We start from the raw sequence: 25,102 nt of genomic DNA on the forward strand, positions 1-25,102 counted from the left end.
TTGTTTGTGGATTTCTGCTCAGCATTCAATATCGTCGTTCTGAAGTTGCTTCAGGTGTACTCGATGGTGTCTGACAGTGCAGGGGTCGCCAACTCCAGTCCTGGAGGGCCGCAGTAGCTGCCAGTTTTCATTCTAACCCTTTGCTTAATGAGTAGGGGATTAAAGTATCTATCTATGTATCAATTAACTTCTTTTGAATTCATTTTAATTGACCTGCTTTTGAAGACTCAGACCCCTTAATTGTTTCTTTTTCATTAATTAGCAGCCAAATAATAATAAGATACAAAATGAGCCCAAACATCTGGTATCCATCATACAATATCTGAAAATAAAGAAAGGTGAAGGTCTCAGGAATGTCTATCTACTCAGGTCCCCAAAACATTAACACTGCTCTTAGAAAAGAGAAAATCAACAATTTTGGAAATGTCTGCTAATGCACCACGAGAGCAGCAACAAGCCATGGAATTAAAGAACGGGTTTAATGAACGACAAGAATTGGCACCTCATTAAGCAGCTGGTTGGAGTGAAAGTGGTTGGAGTTTGTGGCCCTGACTTTGTTGGTCTTCTGTTGGCTCCCTCATTTCACATTTCATTTAAGGAAAGAAATGAAGCAATTCGGAGAGGAACGATGAAGAAATTCAGGGGAGCAAATCTTAAAAAAGCAATTCAATTAAAATGAATTCACAAGAAGTTAATTAGCAGCACAAACAGGACACTCGTTAAAAAAGGGTTAGAAAGAAAACCTGCAGCCATGGTGGTCCTCCAGGACCGGACTTGGCGACCCCTCATGCCAATGGAATAGGAGTTTCTTGACAGGTAGAAAGCAGTATGTGAGGCTGGGCCACCATCTGTTGGATTCAATGTCAATTCGCATAGCCCCCCATCCCTATCCCCCGACGCCAAGGATGTGTTCTTTCACCCTTCCTGTTTTCACTTTATACAAATGACCTAAAATCTGCAGATGACAACCATAGTGAGTCTCATTTCCAATAACATCATGTCTGCCTGTCAAAGAGAGGTGGGTCGTCTTGTGGAAAGGTGTTCTTGTAACAACTTGGAGCTCAGTGCTATTAAGACAGTAGAAATGAGGATTGACTTCCATCAACAAGTCACTAACTATCCCCCATTGTAAATTAATGGCCAGACTGTGTCTGTGGTTCAGTCGTTTACATTCCTGGAGACTACTTTCACTAATTCATTTAAATGGGGCGAGCACATCACCTCCATCACTAAAAAAAGCCAGCCAAAGATTGTTCTTCCTTCGCTAGCTTAAGACGCTTGGCATATCAAGACGTATATTGTTAAATTTTTACTCAGGAATCATTGAGAGAACTCCGATTCCCTCCATCACCGTGTGGTTTCCTTCTGCCTCCACTCTTTCTAAGATTCAGTTGCAGCGGGTGTTTTCTTCAGCTGAGAAAATTGTTGTCTCCCAACATGAAAAGATCTGCTCACCGCGACAGCAGGAAAGATTGCAATGGACTCCAGCCACCCCATTAGCTATCTGTTCATTCAATTGTCATCATAGAGGAGGCGCAGGTCTATCGTGACCTAAACTGCATGCCATCTCCACAGTTTCTTTCCTCAAATTATTCAGATCCTAAATACATTTACATAGGGTTACTCCTAACTGTTTTTGCTACATATAAATCGTTAACTGTGCTTTTTGCCTATTTGTAAATCATTCATACTTGCTCAATTTGTACTAATTAATATCCATGTTATTTTGTACAGTTGGGCGGCACAGTGGCGCAAAGGTAGTGCTGCTGCCTCGCAGTTAGGTGACCAGGGTTCACTTCCTGGGTCATCCCTGCATGGAGTTTGCATGTTCTCCACATGTCTACGTGGGTTTCCTCCCACAGTCCAAAGACATGCAGGTTAGGTGGATTGGTGATTCTAAATTGGCCCTAGTGTGTGCTTGGTGTGTGGGTGTGTTTGTGTGTGTCCTGCGGTGGGTTGGCATCCTGACTGGGATTGGTTCCTGCCTTGTGCCCTGTGTTGGCTGGGATTGGCTCCAGCAGACCCCCGTGACCCTGTGTTCGGATTCAGCGGGTTGGAAAATGGATGGATGGATTTAGTACAGTTTTTTTTTGTAAATGTTTTTTTTCAAGAAATTGTTGTATTTGTACATTGGTTTGCAGTGTCAGGTTAATTTTGGGTTGAAATGGTGTTGTTTTCTGTTGGTAATGTCTTGTATTTCAAGTTTGCACCCAACCAAAGTCAATTCTGGTATGTTTCACATGCTAGCAATAAAGTGATTCAGATTCCAATACTTTTGCCCACTGTGGTGGACGCCTGGGGCCCTTGCCTAGCTGGGACACCCCTGTGATGGAAGGACCAGGAGAGTGGACGAATTCACGGCAATACCTTCCCCAGAAGACGAGAGGGCAACCCTCCTGGATTACAGCTTAGAAGCTCAACCCTGCTGAGGCCCGTGGCCACCACCCGGGGGCGCCTGGATGGTTCCGGAACCTTGGACTGCAGCACTTCCGCCACATCTGGAAGTGCTACCGGAAGAGGATCAGAGAGCACTTGGTGCTTTTCCGGTTGCACTATAAAAGTGTCCGCCTCACTTTGTTCAAGGAGCCAGAGAACAACGCTTGCAGGGAGAGGAGTGGAGACAGCAGAGGAGAGAAAGAAAGACAGAAGAAAATGAGAAGGAACCGATCAGTGTTGTGCTGGATAATTGCGTACTGTGCTCTGAAGTGGGGAGTGTAAAATAGAGCTGCCCCAGGAAGAAATAAACTGTGTGGTGTTTTGCACTTGTGTGTCTCTGTGCCGGTCTGTGTCCGTGTTTGGGGAGCGGGACGTCCCCGTGGCTTTCACACCACATAGTCTCTGTCTCTCCTCATCATGCGTCAATACCACCTCAACCTACTTTCCTGTACTTTCTTAGATATTTTGTTGTGCCACTTTCTGTCTCATTTCTTATTCTTCCCCTTTTTAATAACTCTACACATTCATCTCCACATTCTCATTTCTGTCACATTTAACTCCCTTGACTGCCCAAGACTCCGCTCCATACATCATTGCTGGTCTAACCACTGTCTTAAAGTCAGAAAGTCTTACTAATTTTTCCTAAAAATAAAGACCCATTTTCTGTTCACCGCAATACTGTTGGTTATCAGATCTCATTATTGGTGAGAAGGCCGACATGATTCATTTTCAGTTCATTTCTTAGATCTAAAAGGCTGGCATTTCAATAGTCACGGGGAAATGTTGACATTTTCTGCTTGCTCGGTTCATTTCTGATAAACTCCAATTTATCTTTTATTTCTGATTCTCTTCTCAGACAAAGTCATGCAGCCAAAGGAATAAACCAACAGATTTCTTGTCAGTCATTCATTTCTCCCTGAAGGCCCACACAGACTTACGTTAATCCTCTTGGTCTCTGGCTCGGCGATGACTCCGATGCGCTTCAGGTCAAAGTCTCCTATGCTCCGTGTCATGGCTAGCCGGCCATTCACATGAGGCTGACCGAGACTGTTCCAAGCCACAAAGCCACCACTCTTCTTAATTCTGTTGGATGAATAACAAAGACAGGAGTAACGACATTCAAAATACAAAAAAACGCACTTAGAAATCCCTCGTTAAAATCAACAATGGACCAGATCTTCGCTTCTATAGCAGGTATTACGCATGTGCCTATGTGGACCATTCTCCAGGCTCATGAGATGTACCGTATATATTCACATATACAGTCATATGAAAAAGTTTGGGATCCCCTCTCAACCTGCATAATTGACTCTCCTTTCAACAATAAAGATAACAGTGGTATGTCTTTCATTTCCTAGGAACATCGGAGTACTGCGGTGTTTTCCGAACAAAGATTTTTAGTGACGCAGTATTTAGTTGTATGAAATTAAATCAAATGTGAAAAACTGGCTGTGCAAAAATATGGGTCCCCTTGTCATTGTGCTGATTTGAATGCCTGTCACTGCTCAATGCTGATTGGTTGGATGAGCTTGTTAAGCCTTCATAGAGAGGTGTGTCCCATCATGAGATATAAAGGTATTTAAGATGGTCAATTACAAGTTGTGCTTCCTTCCCTTTGACTCTCCTCTGAAGAGTGACAGCATGGGATCCACAAAGCAACTCTCCAAAGATCTGAAAACAGAGTGTTGAGTCTCCTGGTTTAGGGGAAGGCTACAAAAAGCCATCTCAGAGGTTTAAACTCTCAATTTCAAGTGTAAGGAATGGAATCAGGAAATGGAAGGCCACAGGCACAGTTGCTGTTAAACCCAGCAGGTCTGGCAGGCCAAGAAAAATACAGGAGCGGCATATGGACAGGCAGGATTGTGAGAATGGTGACAGACAACCAACATATCACCTCCAAAGACCTGCAAGAACATCTGGCTGCAGATGGCATATCTGTACATCGTTCTACAATTCAAACATCTGTATGGCAGGGTGACGAGAGAGAAGCCCTTTCTGCACTCACGCCACAAACAGAGTTGCTTGTTGTATGCCAATGCTCATTTAGACAAGTCAGATTCATTTTGGAACAAAGTGCTTTGGACTGATGAGACAAAAATTGAGTTATTTGGTCAGAACAAAAAGCGCTTTGCATGGTGGAAGAAGAACATCGCATTCCAAGAAAAACACCTGCTACCTACTGTCACATTTGGTGGAGGTTCCATCATGCTGTGGGGCTGTGTGGCTAGTTCATGGACTGGGGCCCTTGTTAAAGTCGAGGGTCGGATGAATTCAACCCAATATCAACAAATTCTTCAGGATAATGTTCAAGCATCAGTCACAAAGTTGAAGTTACACAGGGGTTGGATATTCCAACAAGACAATGACCCAAAACACAGTTGGAAATCTACAAAGGCATTCATGCAGAGGGAGAAGTACAATGTTCTGGAATGGCCGTCACAGTCCCCTGACTTGAATATCATAAAATCTATGGGATGATTTGAAGCAGGCTGTCCATCAAATTGAACTGGAGAGATTTTGTATGAAGAATGGTCAACAATACCTCCATCCAGAATCAGACACTCATCATAGGCTATAGGAGGACAGCGTCTAGAGGACAAAAGGAGGCTCAACTAAGTATTGATGTCATATCTCTGTTGGGGTGCCCACATTTATGCACCTGTCTAATTTTGTTATGATGCATATTACATATTTTCTGTTAATCCAAAAAACTTCATGTCACGGCTGAAATACTACTGTGTCCATAAGGCATGTCAGATATTAAAAGGAAGTTGCTACTTTGAAAGCTCAGCCAATGAGAAACAAAAATCCAAAGAATTAAGAGGGGTTCCCAAACTTTTTCATATGACTGTAAGTCGGATCTTGAAACACGAAAAATTAATCATAAAAATCAGACCCCGATTTATATGCTACTTAATTTTTTTTCCATCTTCTTGCCTCCTCGAATCTCTCACCAGTTTCTCAGAAGCATTGAATTTTGTTGGAGCAGCGCAGTTACTAATTTCTTTCGCCACTTCAACGACGTTTAATTTAAAACCTGCTTCATATTTTCTTCTGCTCGAACGCTCCATCATAGATAAGGGATGCTCTTACGATAAAGGTGTATGAGGGTGGGTGTGAGGTACAAAAAAAGAACACAAAATAGTGCAAACGTCGCTTCAGAATAGTTCGGGTATTACCGTGTGGTCACATTGGCACAATACATAGAAAAAAAGGCCGTGTGCTCTGTGGTTACTCTCTCAGGTGGGCATTAGCATATCATAATCTTTTGGACCAATAGCACGAGTTTTCTGCATTCGACTTATTATTCTACTGACATTATAAAATACCGGAAATTACCGTAAATCCCCAACAAAAAGCCGCCCCATTCTGTAAGCCGCAGAAAATGCTCATTTATATTTTAAAACTCTAAGATAAGCCACCCCATGTTATTAGCCGCGGCGTTACTGAATTTACCAATCTGAAGTAAAAGCATTTAATTTGGCACGCCCCCGTAGGCATTTGCAACTATATAGTGACATTATAGTTGAGCGTGAACAATTAAATTTATAACATTTTGCATTTACTGATATCATGCCGCAATGCAAGTCCTATGCTACAGAATTTAAGCTCCAGGTCGCTGCTTTTGCGAAAGAAAATGGCAATCGTGCAGCTGGACACCACTTCAAAGTGGATGAAAAAGAAGTGAGAAACTGGCGTACAGACAAGGAAGCTTTGCGTGCGCTTCCACCACGTAGGCGTGTAAGGCGTACAAGGGAAGCAAAATGGCCAAACTTGGAGAAGCGACTTAAAGATTGGATTCTCGTGCAGCGTGAGAACAATCGGATGGTTTCGACAAATTAGCCATCAGATTGAAGGCAACGATTACGGATCTGATTTTGAAGCATTTGAAGGTAAGCCTAATTTCAGTGTTGCTAATTTTATCCTGAAGAATTTACGTGTAGACAGATGATTGACATTGCTGTACTTCAGTACCCCCACCCTCCAGTTGTTCAAACGAAAATTAAAAACTTGTCTTTTCCCAGCCAACAATAAACTTTTGTTCCTTTTATTTCTGTTAAATTTTGCTTTTTTCCTAGCTTGTATTATACACTAGGATGTAATGAAGCAAAGCTCTGAAAAACTTCAATTTTTACATTGCAGCAACGAACCTGAAAGAGACGAATGTGAAGAAGAGGCCAGATACAAATGAAGTGCGCCAAGTGATCACTGAACTAATGATGGCATCATTATTAATTGACATAATTTTTTTGTGTACTGGACAATTCATTATTCATATTCTTTGCAAACTGTGGACTTAGTAACAATGTTCATAGATACAGTTAAAATAACTATCTGATTTTTTGAAGTAAACAGTACATTTAAATTCAACAAATTATTTGAGTATGTCGTCTTTTTGTGCACTGAATTATACTTTTATCGAATGTGTTTAGATAGGCCGCCCCATTTAAGCAAGCTGCACCCAATACGCATTTTGTAAAATTAATGTATAAGCCACGGCCTTTCATTGGGGATTTACGGTATACGTTAAAATCAAGCCTCGACTTATCCGCAAGTACATACGGTATGTAATACTACTCTGGGTCAAGAGAGGGTGCTGACTGTGGTAAAGTGAGATCCGTGGCTATTTGCCTTTTAAAATAAATAATCATCAGTGTCCATATTTGAGGCCGGGAGCTACTAATCACCACATCTGTGCCACGTCCCCACATATAAAAGGAGAAACATGAGTGCAAGAGGGGAAAAAAAAAAATGGAGATGAAAAGGAACAGAGGTAAAAAGGCGGCTGAAGAGCAGTCTCGGACTGGATGATCTGACCACCTTGAGGGGAAAGGCAGCACAAACAGGGGTCCCGTGAAGGAGCGTAGTTTGTGGCGTGCTAGGCAGCTGGTTCACCTCCACTGATCATTGGTGTGGAGTGGGGCGAGTATGGCGGATGGTACGACTGCGGGTGCGTGAAGGATAACGAGAGGAGTGCCCAACCTCAGACGGTCTGGCTTTGTTGTGAGGAGGCAGCCAAGACGGGGGTCAGGGGATGAAGATCGTGGCGGGTGAGTCTTCGCTGGCTGCGTGAGTAATGGGTGAGCTGGGGAGATGAAGAAGGAGGTGGGCTGGGATCAAACTGAAAGGAACATGAAGGAGCCAGTGATTGCATTTTCAACCTCTTCTTTGAATGGATTAATTTATTGTGTTTTTAACCCCTAATATTCACTTGTTTTTATGGATTATTTTATTTATGGACGTTTTTGAATCATGGCACTATATGTTTTGATTCTATTTAATAAAAGCACGTAACACTTTTTACACCATCCCGTTACTCCATGGATGATCTGTCCCCATCAGCCAGCTCATTCAGCCATAACTATTGACAGTATTGGGTTTGAGAGGCTCCCAAATGTGAAGAGGGAGCATGGAGAGGAGACGCAACATCACACTGACACTAACATTCTTATCTCTTGTCCCCAACGCAGCACAGAGAAGACACCCAGTGAGGGCAAGTGACTCCGCCCCTTCCAGTTCTCAAGCAAAACATCCTGCTGCTACTGGGAAGAGGTGCACAGTACAAGACGGAGTTCGGTCAACCTAGCCTAACAGTAACCTTGTTTCGAAAGCTTTTCTATTGGTATGCATATTGGCTCTAATTTTTGTTGACTTAAAAAATGAAATATTTTTATTGCCATTAAATGGGGATGACCAGGTTGGCACCCCAATATTCTCCAGTGGTGGCTAGCAGTTCCTTTACTCGACCACACTGGACACTTATGGATTTAACAAGAAACTTGCAACCATGACCCATTCTTGGACATATCACACCTGCTTATTCTGCTTGAGTAATTCAACTACCAGCCAAGCAAAGAGAAAGGAAAAATCAGGGTCTCAAACTCTATCTTGGGAGGGCCATTGGAGTTGCTAGATTTTGCTCAAGTCCATCTTGGAATTTTGAAATCCTTCCTTAATTCATCTTGGTCTTTTTCTGATTTACAAACTGCAAGATGGGTTAAAATAAGGAATGTAAGATACAGTGCCCTTCACTGATACCCCCGGTGTGCTGGGCTGGTAACATCACTTCAGGAGTGACCCACCAACCAACAAGGTGACTACAAAGGCAGGCTCAGTTATGGGACACCCTTTGGAGGTAGGAGAATCCGCATAAATCCTAAAAAGTTAATATCGTTCCTGCCCTGTTTTTTCCTTTGTTTACCCAACATGGTAGGTCGTGACACGTGACTGCAATCCTCAAAGGTTTCACTTCTGGTCATTTTTTGAACTGTTTTTCTCCTTGACGTTGAATCTCGACTAGTCCTCGTGTTTGTTTGCCTTTCTTTTAGTACCCTTGGCTCTGACCTTGCTTTCCCCTACGATTTTTGCCTCACGTTTGTCATTTCCTCATTATTTCCTTGCCATCTCACAATAATCCTCAGATGTGTCATGTTTCATAACACAATGCTTTAGAGATTTGTTTTGTTTGATTAATAAGTAACTTAATTTGTTTCTAAGGAAGAACTCTGGCTGTTATTTGTTTAACTCTATTGTGCAAGTTTCTATTCAATTGTTATTGCTTTCATTTTTATAATATACTAAAACACTTGGCGAGTATAATGTTTTAATAATAATAATTCTTTGCATTTATATAGTGCTTTTCTCACTACTCAAAACGCTCAGCAATTGCAGGTTAAGGGCCTTGCTTAAGGGCCCAACACAGCAGAGTCCCTATTGGCATTTTACAGGATTCAAACTGGCAGCCTTCCGATTACCAGTGCAGATCCCTGGCCTCAGAGCCACCACTCCGCCTTGCTTTAACGTCTTATAAAGCACTTTGAGCTACACGTGTTGTATGAAAGTGTGCAATCCAAATAAATGAACAAATCCAAAAATTGTATTATGTAATATCATCTACTGCGGAGTTCTGCTCTGTCCTTGTAATATTTCTGTTGCACTATTGTATTGTATTGACCCCCTTTATTTTGACACCCACTGCACGCCCAACCTACCTGGTATGGGGTCTCTCTTTGAACTGCCTTTCCCGAGGTTTCTTCCATTTTGTGGGAGTTTTTCTTTGTCTTCTTAGATAGTCAAGGCTGGGGGGCTGTCAAGAGGCAGAGCCTGTTAAAGCCCATTGTGGCATTTCTTGTGTGATTTTGGACTCTACAGAAATAAATTGTATTGTATTGTACTGTAAATGTTGCTGTTGTATCCTTGCATTTCAATGTTCCAGTCCCTGTCCCTACTCTGGCACTGTGCAGCATCCATACTATGTGGCAGCCCTGAAGATTTGGAGGAAATCTCCCAGGATTCCACCTGTGCCGCTCATAACATCCTTCACGGCAGACAGCCTGGCACATTCAGCAGACCACCTGCTCTCTTAGTGTCCTGGCGCACTTGGGCATCCAGCTTGCTCTCAAATGCATGCTGCTGTTCTATTTGTTAAGACACCAGGAATTATTGTGAACTAGCCAACCCACGGCGTACCATACGCCACATAATCAGGCCACTTTTTTAATGATTTTTAAGCACAGGGAGAAAATTAACATTTGAAAAATCGGAAATGTAATAAATCACCAAGAAAAGTAACATTTCATGTGCCCACCCCCAACTCGTCACCTGAGTCATTTTTCTCTTTGCACATATATTGGCTTTTCACTCAGCGCGAGGGCGCGCATTCATCTCGGATTATTACATCCTGCTAGACTAATCTGCTACACGTCTGCGTTTGAAAAACCGACTTATCCCAGATGAGTTTCACCGGCATTAATGATTAGGAATCTGGTTGGAACAAAACCCTGCAGCCACAGGGGTTCACCAGGACCGAGTTTGGCAAACACTGCTGAACACAGACAAAACCGACTCAGGTGAGGAGTGGGGCGGGCAAAGTAGTTGCAGCTATTGATTATTTAGTGTTGTTTGCCTGGGTGTCTGATCTGCTCAACAGGATCATAAATAAAAGGAAAACAATGTGAAGGCAATGTCACAGGTGATCCTGTGGTATAGCGGGTCCACAGCTCGCCTTCAAAAGCCCATTTTTAAATAAATAATCATCGCACTCACAGGGGCGTGGAAGTGTGGCTGAAACGGTTTCCGGGTAGACTCGTGCTGCGGGCATTTCTCCCCTGTGCAATGTGTGAGCGAGTGAGGGGAGAGAGAGAAAGCCGGTACGTTAGAGTGAGCGAGAGCAGGCTCGAAGGCAATGTGTTCCTGTGGTATAGCGGGGTCCATAGCTCCCCTTCAAAAGGCCATTTTTAATCAGGCGACTGACAGTAGTGGAGTCAGGCACAGAGAAGGTCAGCTGCAGAGAGAGCGTCTCGACTGTTGCAGGGCCTGAAGCAGGTGAGACGCTAATGAAAAAGAGGCACAGAGCTTATTGGTTTTTAAAGACTGCTTCCTTCATTGTATTTTAACTTCAGTTTTAAAGGATTGCGCGGCTCTCTCTTGCGCTGCCTGTGTGTGTCTCTGTCTCTCTCTGGCGTTGCCTCTGTGTGAACCAAGGTTCCACTGAGGTTGACTAATGAAAAGTCAACGTGGCTCAGAGCTGCAAGTGGACTGTGGCACAGACAAACAGAAATGACGGCATGTTTTCCGAGGCGTCGCGTCCGAGTTGGTGGGCGTGGCTCTGTGATTTTTTTCATCGTATCCAATGGTCTAAAAGTTGGTGGGCGTGGCTCCTTCCTGCGTGCGATATGGGCGTCTTACTTGTCGGCGGTTTAGTGAATCCACGCCCCTTCCGCCGTGCTTTCCATGGGTGGCTACTTGTCTCCCGGCTTAGTGAATTATATATATATATATATATATAGATAATTAGAAGACTGGAAGAAGTAAACACGAGAGAAAAATTAGGGAAGGAGCAAAACCAAAAGATCACAGAAAAGAGCAAGACAGGACTAAACACGTGGGCAAAACCAAAAAATCAAAGTCATAGTCAAAAAGGAATACCCAAATGAACACTAGCTTGCTCTTGATCTAATAGGATAAAAAAATAAAATTAAAAAACAACTCTTTAGTGAAAGTTAGCTTTAATTCAAAAGACAGACAAATCTTGACTGGAACTGTGGCCATATTTATACTCGAAGGTCAATGGTATCAAGATCACCTGACACATTGATGGTATTCCATACACATATAACTGGAGAAATCTCTCTCTATGTATAAAATCCAATGTCTGTCTGTATGTCTGTCCGCTTTTCACGAGAGAACGACTTAACGGATTTAGATCGGGTTCTTTTCTATAATTTTCTTGAATATTCTGGTTGATTTTGTGACTTCTCTCATCGCACTAAGTATCACAGTTCGCTTGCAGGAGCGAAATATTTGCACTAATCCTAAAGAAAGACTGCGGGCCGAGGGGAGGGGGAAGTGTGACGTCAGGAGTGGGAAGCCGGGCGGGGCCCTCCTCGCTGTCCTGTTTCACAACTACGGGGGCTGGAGTCGCAGGGGGCGGTTGGTTGAATATAAATTCAAAATGTATTAAAATAATTTTCAAATGTTTGGAAACCTGCAAGTAATAACCCCCATAGTGTTACAAAATCACGTGTACTTGTCACACCATCCACTGCCCACACGCTGGCACTTGAGGAGGCTTTCCCATCAACAGCGTGGCAGTTTCTTCTTTCTCCTCCTCTTTTCCAGGACAGATTTAACCAGGCCCATCTTGTCTCTTTCTTGTAATCCTCTTTGTCAGCCAGGCACCCCATCAAACCCCTAAAACATTTTCTGTGATGGAAGTGAATAAAACACATTCCCTGATTGTTATCAAATTCATTTATCTGAATAAAAATGGAGAGACTGAACAAAGGATCAACAGGGAGGTGACATCTTACAGTTTTGACACTAGGGCCCCGTCTCTTGGCCTCAGTTTTTAATACGTTTTCTTTTACCCTTATTATGCTGCGTTGAAAGGATGCAGCCACTTTGACCTGCCGGGATGGACACTCCTCCTCATGTCAGACCCACCTGCTTAGTACCAACACACAACACACCCCCCAACCACATACCCCATTTATAAGCAGAAGATAAAAGAGGACCTGTTGAAGTCCCCTAAGCAGTACCCACCTGTCTTTTTCATCTTTACGCTCTGGGGTGTGATCCACTGTCAGCTTGTGGGCCTTCCCTTTCCGGCAGAGCAGCGCCCGGCTGTCGCCCACGCTGGCTACCACCAGCTCGACTCCATCACGCAGCAGTGCCACGGTGGCCGTAGTGCCAGCACTCAGCAAGGAAGCTGCAAGCACCATGGGTTTCACACAGGTTAGCCGCTTTTCCTCTCACCCTATTGGGTGTCATACAAGAGAAGCTTTTCATTTCAGTTACAGGCACTATGACATGGCATGCACATTACTAAGAGTCTAAGAAAAGAGAGGAGCTTTTACAGCAGGGCCGAATGCCAAGCAGAAGGTGACAGTTCACCTCTCACACGAGATGTGGGCTGCACCTCTTTAGGCGAATTGTCTGGTTACTGCAGATTTTACTTTTTAAATTATTGACATAAATTGTACCACCAGCCTAAGTGCCACCTTTTAGAAGGCCTTCATGAACAAACTACACTTGTTAAACCAATTCTACATTCAACTTTGGTTTGCTTGCCAAGCATACCCACAGTAAACTGCTTCCTTAAAACCCGTCATGCAGCCCCACTGGAAAGTGTGTGAAGAAACTGAGATAGAAAACTATCTAGCATGAAACGAACTTGGGAAGAACAGGAGAGGCAAATGACAGGGAGTCGAGGGAGACAACAGGCGTGTGCTGTTAGTTCTGATGCCACAGCCAATTCTGAAACAACCTACTCATACGAACAAAAAAAAAAATTTATATTATAATATATAATATATATATATATTATATATATATATATATATAAAAAATTTATTGTGATAGACAGCCAGGAACCTTGCCCTGCCAGGACGCCTGGAGGAAGAAGGAACCGGGAGAGCGGCACTTCTTTTCCCTGGGCACTCGGCCGGTCCTTGATCCCTGGGTGACAGCACTTCCAGAACACCAGGAAGTGCTGACAGACCAGGGATGGTTTATGCCCGGAGTGCTTCCGGGTGTAAGGGCAGCACCTCCGCCATACTGGGGAGTGCTGCCGGAAGTTCATCGCCAGGCACCTGGAGCACATCTGGGATGAGATAAAAAGGGCCGCCTCACTCCAATCAGGCAGCCGGAGTCAGGAGGAGAAAAACAGAGCCTTGCGAGGGAGGAGAGGAGGCGGCCGAAGAGAGAGACGAAGGACTGAGCAATAGTGTGAACGTGGGTGGAACCGACTGCAACTATTGTAAATTAACCCGTGTGTTTTGGACATCTGCGGTGGGTTGGCACCCTGCCCGGGATTGGTTCCTGCCTTGTGCCCTGTGTTGGCTGGGATTGGCTCCAGCAGACCCCCATGACCCTGTGTTCGGATTCAGCGGGTTGGAAAATGGATGGATGGATGTTTTGGACATTGGTGTCGTTTACAATATTATATATATATATATATATATATATATATATATATATATATATATATATATATATATATATATATATATATACACATATATATATATATATTGTGGCGGACAGCCGGGTCCCATGCCCGGCAGGGATGCCCCTGCTGCATCTGTTCCGGGGGAGCAACCATGGGCAGCTCAATACCTCCCCCGGGATGCTTGCTGGCAGCTTCCCTGGAGGGCGGTGATCCCCCAACCTGTTGCATGGCTCCACGGGAGATGGAGTCCTCCACAGCCTGGTTGGGGGCTCGGATGGCCGCTAGGGGGAGCTGCATGGAGTCAGCAGCCCGACTGGACAAATCTTCAGCCCCACCCAGAAGTGCAATTAGGTCCAGGTGGTCAAGCACCTGGAACGCTTCCGGGTGGGCTATAAAAGGGCCATCCACCACCACTCAGGGGCCAGAGTCGGGAGGAGGAGGACTAAGCTTCAGGAGGAGTGGTGGTAGAGGAGAAAGGATTGTTGCTGTGTTGGAATTGTGCTTTGGGACTGTGTATTGCCTCTGGGTCACGGGGAAGACATGCTATTTCAATTTTCTCTTTTTTGCATGAACTGTTTTACTTTGAATTTTAACTAAAACTTTTAAAAACAAAGATATTTTGTCTGTGGAATCATTTCAGCATGTCAGGCTTTTGTTGAATCCCATTTTTTATGCTAGAGCTGCTGAACTTTGGCAATTCTGGGGAAATGCAGCTACAAAAAGCAATACGTTAAAACCACAACAAAGAAGGGTAAAATGTAGTCAGAAAAACGCAGAAGTAGAACCTAAAACTGAAACACAAGAGAAACTCTCTTTCAAAGACTTTTACAGTTGTGCTTGAAAGTTTGTGAACCCTTTAGAATTTTCTATATTTCTGCATAAATATTGGTGAACATCATCAGATTTTCACTCAAGTCCTAAAAGTATATAAAGAAAAACCAGTTAAACAAATGAGACAAAAATATTATACTTGGTCATTTATTTATTAAGGAAAATTATCGAATATTACATATTTCTGAGTGGCAAAAGTATGTGAACCTTTGCTTTCAGTATCTGGTGTGACCCCCCATTGCAGCAATAACTGCAACTGAATGTTTCCGGTATCTGTTGATCAGTCCTGCACACCGGCCCATTCCTCCGTACAGAACAGCTTCAACTCTGGGATGTTGGTGGGTTTCCTCACATTAACTGCTCACTTCAGGTCCTTCCACAACATTTCGATTGGATTAAGGTCAGGACTTTGACTTGGCCATTCCAAAACATTAACTTTATTCTTTGGTAGAACGACTTGTGTGCTTAGGGTCGTTGTCTTGCTACATGACCCACCTTCTCTTGAGATTCAGTTCATGGGCAGATGACCTGACATTTTCCTTTAGAATTCTCTGATATAATTCAGAATTCATTGTTCCATCAATGAAGGCAAGCCATCCTGGCCCAGATGCAGCAAAACAGGCCCAAACCATGATACTACCACCACCATGTTTCACAGATGAGATAAGGTTCTTATGCTGGAATGCAGTGTTTTCCTTTCTCCAAACATAACGCTTTTCATTTAAACCAAAAAGTTCTATTTTGGTCTCATCCGTCCACAAAACATTCTTCCAATAGCCTTCTGGTTTGTCCATGTGATCTTTAGCAAACTGCAGACAAGCAGCAATGTTTCTTTTGGAGAGCAGTGGCTTTCTCCTTGCAACCCTGCCATCCACACCATTGTTGTTCAGTGTTCTCCTGGTGGTGGACTCATGAACATGAACATTAGCCAATGTAAGAGAGGCCTTCAGTTGCTTAGAAGTTCCCCAGGGGTCCTTTGTGACCTCGCCGACTATTACACACCTTGCTCTTGGAGTGATCTTTGTTGGTCAACCACTCCTGGGGAGGGTAACGATGGTCTTGAGTTTCCTCCATTTGTACACAATCTGTCTGACTGTGGATTGGTAGAGTCCAAACTCTTTAGAGATGGTTTTGTAACCTTTTCCAGACTGATGAGCATCAACAACTCTTTTTGTGAGGTCCTCAGAAATCTCCTTTGTTCGTGCCATGATACACTTCCACAGACATGTGCTGAGAAGAGCAGACTTTGATAGATCCCTGTTCTTTAAATAACACAGGGTGCCCACTCACACCTGATTGTCATCCCATTGATTGAAAACACCGGACTCGAATTTCACTTTCAAACTAACTGCTAATCCTAGAGGTTCACCTACTTTTGCCACCCACAAATATGTAATATTCAATCATTTTCCTCAATAAACAAATGACCAAGTACAATAATTTTGTCTCATTTGTTTAACTGGTTTCTCTTTATCTACTTTTAGGACTTGAGTGAAAATCTGATGATGTTTTAGGTCATATTTATGCAGAAATATGGAAAATTCTAAAGAATTCACAAACGTTGAAGCACAACTGTAGATATCCAACAAACAGGTCAAAGGAGAAGTCAAAATGGTCGCCATTTATACTGTAACGATGATGGCAATTACCAGGTGACTTCCACAGACATGCCCCTTGACAAGTGAAATGTAGCAACCAAGCTACAAAATTAACGTTGTCCAACATAAAAGAAAGTTTCATTACTGTAAAAGTAAAAAAGTTATTTTTTTTATTTCAAACAACCTTTCTATAAAGGGGTTATGCATATCAGCAAATGTCTCTAAAGGAAAAAATGTCAAGAGAAAGCCTTGAATCGACTTGGACCCAAGGCAGGCAGAAAGTAACATCTTCTTCTATAATACGCTAGCATAGCTGTTCGTTTGTCTGTCCAGGATTTTAAATCACCTGTAGCTCACAAACCGTTTGACCTGAAATTTGGTACACATATACTACGTGATGTCTACAGTCCGATTTCGGGGTGATGATTGACCTCCAAGATTATTCCTCTTTTTATTTTTATTTTATTTTATTGTAGAATCAACTCTTGGCAGCGGCCAGCAGGGCGGCAGTGCAGCGCAAGTGTACGGGCGCCATTCTCATTCCCTACCACCTTCGCCATCACTTCCTCTACCTCTTCATATTTTAAATCATTCTTGAGGCAGACTGAAGACTTAAGTGGCAGCTTAAGTGAAAATTTAAAGAACACGTAAAGTAATTACAACACAAACTCTGACTTAATCAGTTTTAACGCGAAAAGATGCCGACAAAAGAAGAGAAGAAGCAGGCCGATGGGGTGGAGAAAAGAACAGCTGCTCAGGAAGGAGCAAGCGCATCAACCTCTGAACAAACAAATGATAAACATAGAGAAAGAGTCTGAAAACTAGGAATGCTCAAGTCAAGTGGATTTACTACACGTTATCGTTATAGCAGTGCACCGTTACTGGTGTCAGTATAATAAATACATTAGCCAGTAATAAAAGTCGTGAAATGCGTTACAGTTTAAATTCTGGTAGTGACGCTAACATTAATGACTTAAATAGAATGCCATTACTTGCACTACACATATGCTTCTAAGCCAGGGGTGGGCAAAGTCGTTCCTGGAGGGCTGCAGTGGCTGCAGGTTTTTGTTCCAACCCAGTTGCTTAATAAGAAGCACTAATTGCTTCATTTTAGTTGTCTCGCTTGTTAAGATTTTGAACCCTTATTGCTTATTTTAGCCTTAACCAGCTGGATTTTCGTTTTCTAAATTGCTCTTTATTAGCAATAAGATGAACCAGCATTTAGCTTGTTTCCATTTACACCTGTGTGTATTTATCAGGCGCTATTTGGTTTAATCAAATACTTGGAAGGAAAGTGAAGAGAAAAAAGTGAAGGATTGAGAATTACACATCCATGTCTTGCCTGAAGAAGGGGCCTGAGTCGCCTTCTTGTAACCTTATTAGTTAGCCAATAAAAGGTGTCATTTTGCTTGACTTCTCACTACATTCATAACGGCTAACACGGTACAACGCCCTCATACTTAGAAAGGAAAAAAAACTCAAGGATATGGGAATGACCTTGGTCCACCACGCCCTCGACCCTCTGCAGTTCGCATACCAGGAGAAGGTGGGAGCGGAGGATGCCATCATCTACATGCTACCCCGATCCCTCTCCCACTTGGACAGAGGCAGTGGTGCAGCAACAATTATGTTTCTGGACTTCTCTAGTGCCTTCAACGCCATCCAACCTCTGCTCCTCAGGGAAAAGCTGACAGAGATGGGAGTAAATTCATACCTGGTGGCATGGATCGTGGACTCTCTTAAAGACAGACCTCAGTATGTGCGTCTCAGGAACTGCAGGTCTGACATTGTGGTCAGCAGCACAGGAGCGCCGCAGGGGACTGTACCTTCTCCGGTCCGGTTTAGCCATCGGACTTCCAATACAACTCGGAGTCCTACCACGTGCAAAAGTTCGCTGACGACACTGCTATGGTGGGCTGCATCAGGAGTGGGCAGGAAGAGGAGTATAGGAACCTAATCAAGGACTTTGTTAAATGGTGCGACTCAAACCACCTACACCCGAACACCAGCAAAACTAAGGAGCTGGTGGTGGATTTTAGGAGGACCAGGCCCCTCATGGACCCCATGATCACCAGAGGTGACTGACTGTGTGCAGAGGGTACAAACCTATAAATACCTGGGAGTGCAGCTGGATGATAAACTGGACTGAACTGCCAATACTGATGATCTGTGCAAGAGAGGACAGAGCCGACTATACTTCCTTAGAAGGCTGGCGTCCTTCAACATCTGAAATAAGATGCTGCAGATGTTCTATCAGATGGTTGTGGCGAGCGTCCCCTTCTACGCGTTGGTGTGCTGGGGAGGCAGCATAAAGAAGAAGGACGCCTCACGCCTGGACAAACTGGTGAGGAAGGCAGGTTCTATTGTAGGCATGGAGCTGGACAGTTTGACATCTGTGGCAGAGCGACGGGCGCAGAGCAGATTCCTGTTAATCATGGAGAATCCACTGCATCCACTAAACAGGATCATCTCCAGACAGAGGAGCAGCTTCAGCGACAGACTGCTGTCACCGTCCTGCTCCACTGACAGACAGAGGACATCGTTCCTCCGCCACACTATGCGACTCTTCAATTCCACCCGGGGGAGTAAACGTTAAAATTATACAAAGATACTGTCTGTTATACCTGCATTGTTATCACTCTTTAATTTAATACTGTTTCCTTATCAGTATGCTGCTGCTGGAGTATGTGAATTTCCCCTTGGGGTTAATAAAGTATCTATCTATCTATGACCTGACATGGCAGAATTAAAGCACTAACAAGCCATGAAATTGAATTATCGGCAAGGATTGTTTTCTAATGAAGCAACTGGGTTGGAGCAAAAACCTGCAACTACTGTGGCGCCCCAGGACTGACTTTGCCCAGCCGTGTTCTAAGCAGATAATAGTTTCAAAATTTATACATGAAAATGTCTTTTTTCCCCTTTTATTTACAATCTTCTTCCCTTACTATTTGTTTTTGACATGGATAAAGAAAATGATTACAAAAACAAAAAAATTGCTGCTTCCTATGCTTGAAATGCCCCATTGCTCATGCCAGTCATGTTGTTTACTTGTCTAACTCCTCAATTCACGTTCATTCATATTGGTTATTAAAATGAGGAATAGACACGCGGGCATCATTCTTAGACTTTCCAATTGGCACATACAGTGGATTCAGAAAGCATTTCGGACCCCTTCACTTTCTGTACACTTCTAGGCCCATCGTGGAAGGAGAATTAAAGCAAACAGGAGGCACCTGAGCACAGTTTGGAGCACCAGAGCAAAGAATCTGAATAATTCTAGGACAGAGAGATTGCAGTTTTGGATTTTGAATGAATTTGTATACCTTTCTGTGAACAAGTTTTCACTTTTCTCATTATGGGTTAGAGAGTGGGCACAGATGGCAAATGTATCCACTTAAAATGAAATCTACAACACAATAAAGAGTGCAAAAAGTGAAGGGGTCTGAAGAGTTTCTGAATCCACCATATTTGATGGGTTTTGAGAGTAATGTAAAAGTAAATGAATTACAACTGTGATTACTACTTCTAGGAAGTAATGAGCCAAGTAATCCTGTTACAATTTGAGAGAAGTAATGAATAAATCATTTTATTTGAGTACTGTAACTTACCCCAACTCTGGCCAGGACTAGATGCCATAGAATTAGGCCTGTGAACACCTCAGAGTCACCTGTACAGTTCAGTAGAGTCACTAGTCTCATTTTCTTAAAAGCATGGACTATTTCGTTTTACTACATCATACATGTGCATCTGAGGGACACTTTGACCACTCATCCCAGGTATGTAATAACTCATTGGGATGAGATGAATCCCTGCCACTAACAGGCTTGTCTCTTTCTTCTCCTTCAGCCTAGGGAAGACGAGCGCAACTAACCACACCCTAACAGGCATGACCACTATAAAAGGGAGATACCCCCCCCCCAAATGTCAGCGTCTGATTTGGACCTGTACCCTTAAGAAGGATGGAGCTCCCCAGACCTTTCTGTGTGAATCGTTTACTTGCTGTAGCCATTTAGGCTATTTATGCTTATTTTAATGACATCGAGCGTCTATTTACTTTCCATTCCAGTTGGCACTCCAACATTTTGCCAGAGATATGAATATTTCTTCCACTTCCCAACTTCAGTTTTAAATGCAAAGAATTATTATTATTATTATTATTTAATGGACTTCTCCTCAGCTTCCATTAGGTGTTCCTAAGTATTTATCAAAAAATTGAGAGTGGTTTCCCCTAGACTTTCTTGTATACTCATGTATGGGGATGGATATTTGAGGAGTAAACGACAAGACAATGATGATATTTTGATATTCTGTACATTAAAGAACTATAATCAACAAATCAAATCAAATTAATAATATATTGAACAATTATTATTAAAGTAAAGTTGAATATATCAGACTCTGCTGCTGCACTAATAAAAGGTAAAGTTATTATCAATCTTTAATTTAATATTGTTTTTTGTATCAGTAAGGTGCTGCTGGAGTATGTGAATTTCCCCTTGGGATTAATAAAGTATCTATCTATCTATCTACTTCCAGTTAACGGAAATAGCCCAAAAGTTTATAGAAATCTACGTTTGTATGCAAAATTTGGTTGACCGAAGTGAAAGCATACTCAAAATTATCATGTTTACACACACAGACACACACACACATAATTCCAAAAATGGTATTTTCAGACGTGGGGAGGCCTAAAATGTCGAGATTCGACAAAATCTCAAAATGGAATATTTGGAGGATTCCAATACCTTCACTATACTTTGTATACGAGAAAGTCGGGGAGGTCTAAAATGTCGAGATTCATCACAATCTTGACATCAAATCTTTGGACGATTGCAATACTTTCCCTATACTTCATATACGAGAAAGTAAAAAACAAACCTTGCTGGATCAACTGTATTAATGCCTTTGAAATTTTCCAAAAATCTTGATTTGGTCCCCACCTAGGGCAAGATTTAGGGATAAGCTAAAGCAGCTAAAGCTTAGGGCCTCACAGTCTGAATGGGCCTCTCAAAATGTAAGAATTTGTATCACAGTACAGATTCACTTTTTAAAGTTCTTAACTATTGTGATGTTATATACTTTGAGAATGATCAAAAACTTGGTTAAAATATACTCCGACTGCAGCCCAGAAGTCCCACCTCTTCCACCCGCTGACTACTTCAGGAAACGGCAGACGGGAAGTTAGTGTTCACTCTGGAAGCCATATCTGTAGGAGACCAAGCTTGCCCTCAAGAAACAGGGAATCATGAAGACTGAATGTTTTATTGTCCACACCTTTAATTTATTTTTTAACATTCTTTTGCCTCCATTAAACGGGGGATACCTTGGGCAGTCCCCAACCCTTCAAACTTGTTTCTCTCTGCTTTTCACTAATCACTAAAATTGCCAGGCAAACGGAAATTGACCTGAAGGTTGAATACACTTGGAGAGTCAAATAAAGATAAGGCCATTACTGTGAATCATCTGGGATAAGCGCCAAGTTCAATGGCGTGCTTTTTTTTTTTTTATATATATGCACGAACAGGAAGCCGTAGGACATTATTGTGGACAAACATTAGCAACAGCAGCACACACTCACCACCGGAGGGACCTAAGGGACATGGGGACAGCAGATGGGTCTGGGGACTGACATGGCAGGGTGAGGCGATGGGGCTGAGCACTCTAATTGGGTTCATATTAGAAACACTTCAGTCTGACAGTGTGCCATAAAACTGCCACAGTTTGCTTCTTGTTTGCAAAGCTGACATGCTGGTGGGGTTATTTGCTTTTCGTTTCAGAGCAGATGTTGCCTTTTCTGATGTGCGTGCCATCATTGACAATTCTGAGGTCAGATCTTGATACTGATTGCTGTGCGCCTTCTTTTCTTTCTTCTCTACTGAAACTAACATGTCAGACAATTCTATTCTCAAAGCCTGGTTAATCCAGCACAGGTTACGCCAAACCATCTCGTCTAAAAAGCTGCCGTTACATATTAAATCAATAATAAACAGGGCTCACTGCTAATGTTATACAGCTCACTTTATAAACCACATTAAAATTACTTAAACCCTCCATACAATATTTAAGGCATTGAAATTTGGGGAACTCGAGTCCTGCCATTTACATACAAATGCACTGATGGGGTATTAGAAGAAGAAGAAGACAAAGACAAAGAAGAAGAAGATGATGATGGACACTGCAATTACATTGACACTCAAAGTGCTTTACATAGTGAGTGAGGGAGCCACCCTCAATGTGTAGCTTGCACCTGGATTATGCAATGGCAGCCATTTTGTGCCAGTGGGCTCACCACACATTAGCTATTAGATGGTGAAGAGGTGAGAAATATAATTAGCCAATAAGGGACTGGGGATGATTAGGAGGCCACAGTAACCAGGCCATGGTGGGCAATTTAACCAGGACCCTCAGGAAACACCCCGCTCTTTACAAAAGATGCCCAGGGATCTTTCATGACCATGCAGAGTTAGGACCTCATTTTTATATCTCATTAGAAGGACAGTGCCATTTTTTACAGCACAGTGGCCCAGCATTGCGATCAATACACAGACCATAGGATAAGCGCCACCTGCTGGCCTCGCCAATGCCTCTTCCAGTGGCAGCCTAAGCTTTTAGTACAGGCTGGGTTTGAACATGTTTAGCTTTACATGGGTGGTAGTATGGCAGAGTCTACTCTCTCTCATATATATATATATATAAAATCCTAAGCCTAAAAGTGCAACGATTTTATGCAATGATTTTATGTCACGTTTTTTGTCACATTAAATTGGGCTTATTTTAAAAATTATTTTAAAAGACAAAGAGTAGGACAGCTGCTGTACAGGCTTTTAAATGTTCGAAGCACATATGGAGACCAGTCTATAGAGACTAGCTGTCCCCCGCAGCTCTGACAGCATAGTAGTGAAACGGAACAAATTTTAAAAATCAATTAAAAAAAAAAAAATGTAATAATTTGTATTGAGAAGAATTTATATTGTTAGCTTTCATATCCAAGGGCCTCATGATATACAATTGATATACAATATTATAGGTTTTGCTATGTGGTCTCTTTGCCAAAAATGTAAAATGTTGGCAAGGTATCTCTGGCCAAACGGAAGGTAGGTGCGCTCTAATGTCAAACTTTGGCACAGTATCTGATCGTGTTCAGCTCTGACGGGAGAGCGTCCCCCGCGTGGCAGCTACCCTCTAAAACAAACGCAGCTCTGATCTCTCTCTCTCAAAAACGTCAAGCGTTACTCCTTAACAATCTATAGATGTTAATGTCTGCTGAACAAATAGGTATCGTTAGCTAAGCGGTGGCAAGGTACGGTCCAACACAAGGCAACAGGTACAGCGACTCGAATGGAAGCTGGCGTGTGAGGGAGGATGGCCCACCCCGCCTCCTCATCCCCTCGGCCCACACCCTGCCTTTCGGATTTGCACAAATAAAAATCGGTGCCACAACCAAATTATAATAGCACAATGACAGAAGTCGCACAAACAACTGGAATGTTCAAGCAAATTAAATTATAAATTATAAATACATTAAGTAGGTCTCCCGTGAAAAGCGGACAGACATACAGACAGACAGACGTTGGATTTTACATATAGAGAGAATAAAAAAACTGTATTCTCTCTGCTCTATAAGTATTCAGACCCTTTCTTGCAGCACTCCAAATTGTGCTCAGGTGCCTCCTGTTTGCTTTAATTCTTCTTGAGATGTTTCTAGAACTCAACTGGAGTCCACCTGTGGTAAACTGAATTAATGGGCATCGTTTAGAAAGGCACGTGTCCTTCTTTAAGGAAGAAAATAAAAGAGAAGTCAGAGTTGAAGTAGGGGTCTCTTATACAAATTTCTATTTAGATTGTTACTTTAAGGAATACTCCACCCAAAAATTATCCATCCATCATTTATCCAACCCGCTATATCCTAACTACAGGGTCACGGGGGTTCTGCTGGAGCCAATCCCAGCCAACACAGGGTGCAAGGCAGGAAATAGACCCCGGGCAGAGCGCCAGCCCACTGCAGGGCACCCACACACCAAGCACACACTAGGGACAATTTAGAATCGCCAGTGCACCTAACCTGCATTTCTTTGGCCTGTGGGAGGAAACCGGAGTACCCGGAGGAAACCCACGCAAACACGGGGAGAACATGCAAACTTCACGCAGAGAGGACCCGGGAAGCGAACCCGGGTCTCCCAACTGTGAGGCAGCATCGCTACCCACTCCGCCACAGTAACGCCCCCCCCCCCCAAAAAATGATCTTTTTTTATATGTTATGTACCAATGTAGTGATGGTTGAGAAAAACGTTTCATCTCATAATGTCGTGGCAAATGAACATCAAGCTTCTGATAGAATGGAATGCAATTGTGACAAGTGCTGGAAAATAGCAAATAATATGAAAAACTTCCAAGAAAAAAATCTTACTTTACTTATATTGCATAACCCACACATTGAGTGATACCGTCTTATGCTCACAGAATGCAAAATATAAAGCGGATCCACAGCTTCAAAAAAAAAAAAAAAAAAATAGGGCCAGATTTTAAATCCGTTAACCATGTTGCTCTCCGTGGGCACGACCGCAGTGAGTTAATGAGATAGTTGGGGCGAGTCGCACCTGCACGTGCAGGTGCAATCATTATCAATTGCTTCAATGGCTTCCTGCGGCGTGAGACTAAGGCGCTGCGCACACAGAGACGTGTGTATATATACTGGCCAGCACAAAAGAGAGGGGAGAGAAATCAAAGAATAGGGAAAAAGATGGAAAGGAATGAGGTTAAAAGACGTTAAAGGCAGTCTTAG

The 25,102-nt window shown here is 42.8% G+C and overlaps 2 protein-coding genes across 4 annotated transcripts in view; one reads left to right on the plus strand and one right to left on the minus strand.

Moving 5' to 3' along the window:
* The window catches only part of pkd2 (polycystic kidney disease 2), a 913,849-nt gene that overhangs the window by 89,624 nt on the left and 799,123 nt on the right, over positions 1-25,102 (plus strand). The window lies entirely within an intron of this gene.
* The window catches only part of ppm1kb (protein phosphatase, Mg2+/Mn2+ dependent 1Kb), a 94,540-nt gene that overhangs the window by 31,583 nt on the left and 37,855 nt on the right, over positions 1-25,102 (minus strand). For both annotated transcript variants that reach the window (XM_028802758.2, XM_028802759.2), the window contains exons 4-5: positions 12,481-12,646; positions 3,375-3,519 (exon numbers count right to left, since the gene is read on the minus strand). In XM_028802758.2, the coding sequence (XP_028658591.1) occupies positions 3,375-3,519; positions 12,481-12,646 (311 nt within the window). The remainder of the gene's footprint in view (positions 1-3,374; positions 3,520-12,480; positions 12,647-25,102) is intronic.

Source organism: Erpetoichthys calabaricus, chromosome 5, assembly GCF_900747795.2.
Source record: "Erpetoichthys calabaricus chromosome 5, fErpCal1.3, whole genome shotgun sequence".
NCBI classification, from domain to species: domain Eukaryota; kingdom Metazoa; phylum Chordata; class Cladistia; order Polypteriformes; family Polypteridae; genus Erpetoichthys; species Erpetoichthys calabaricus.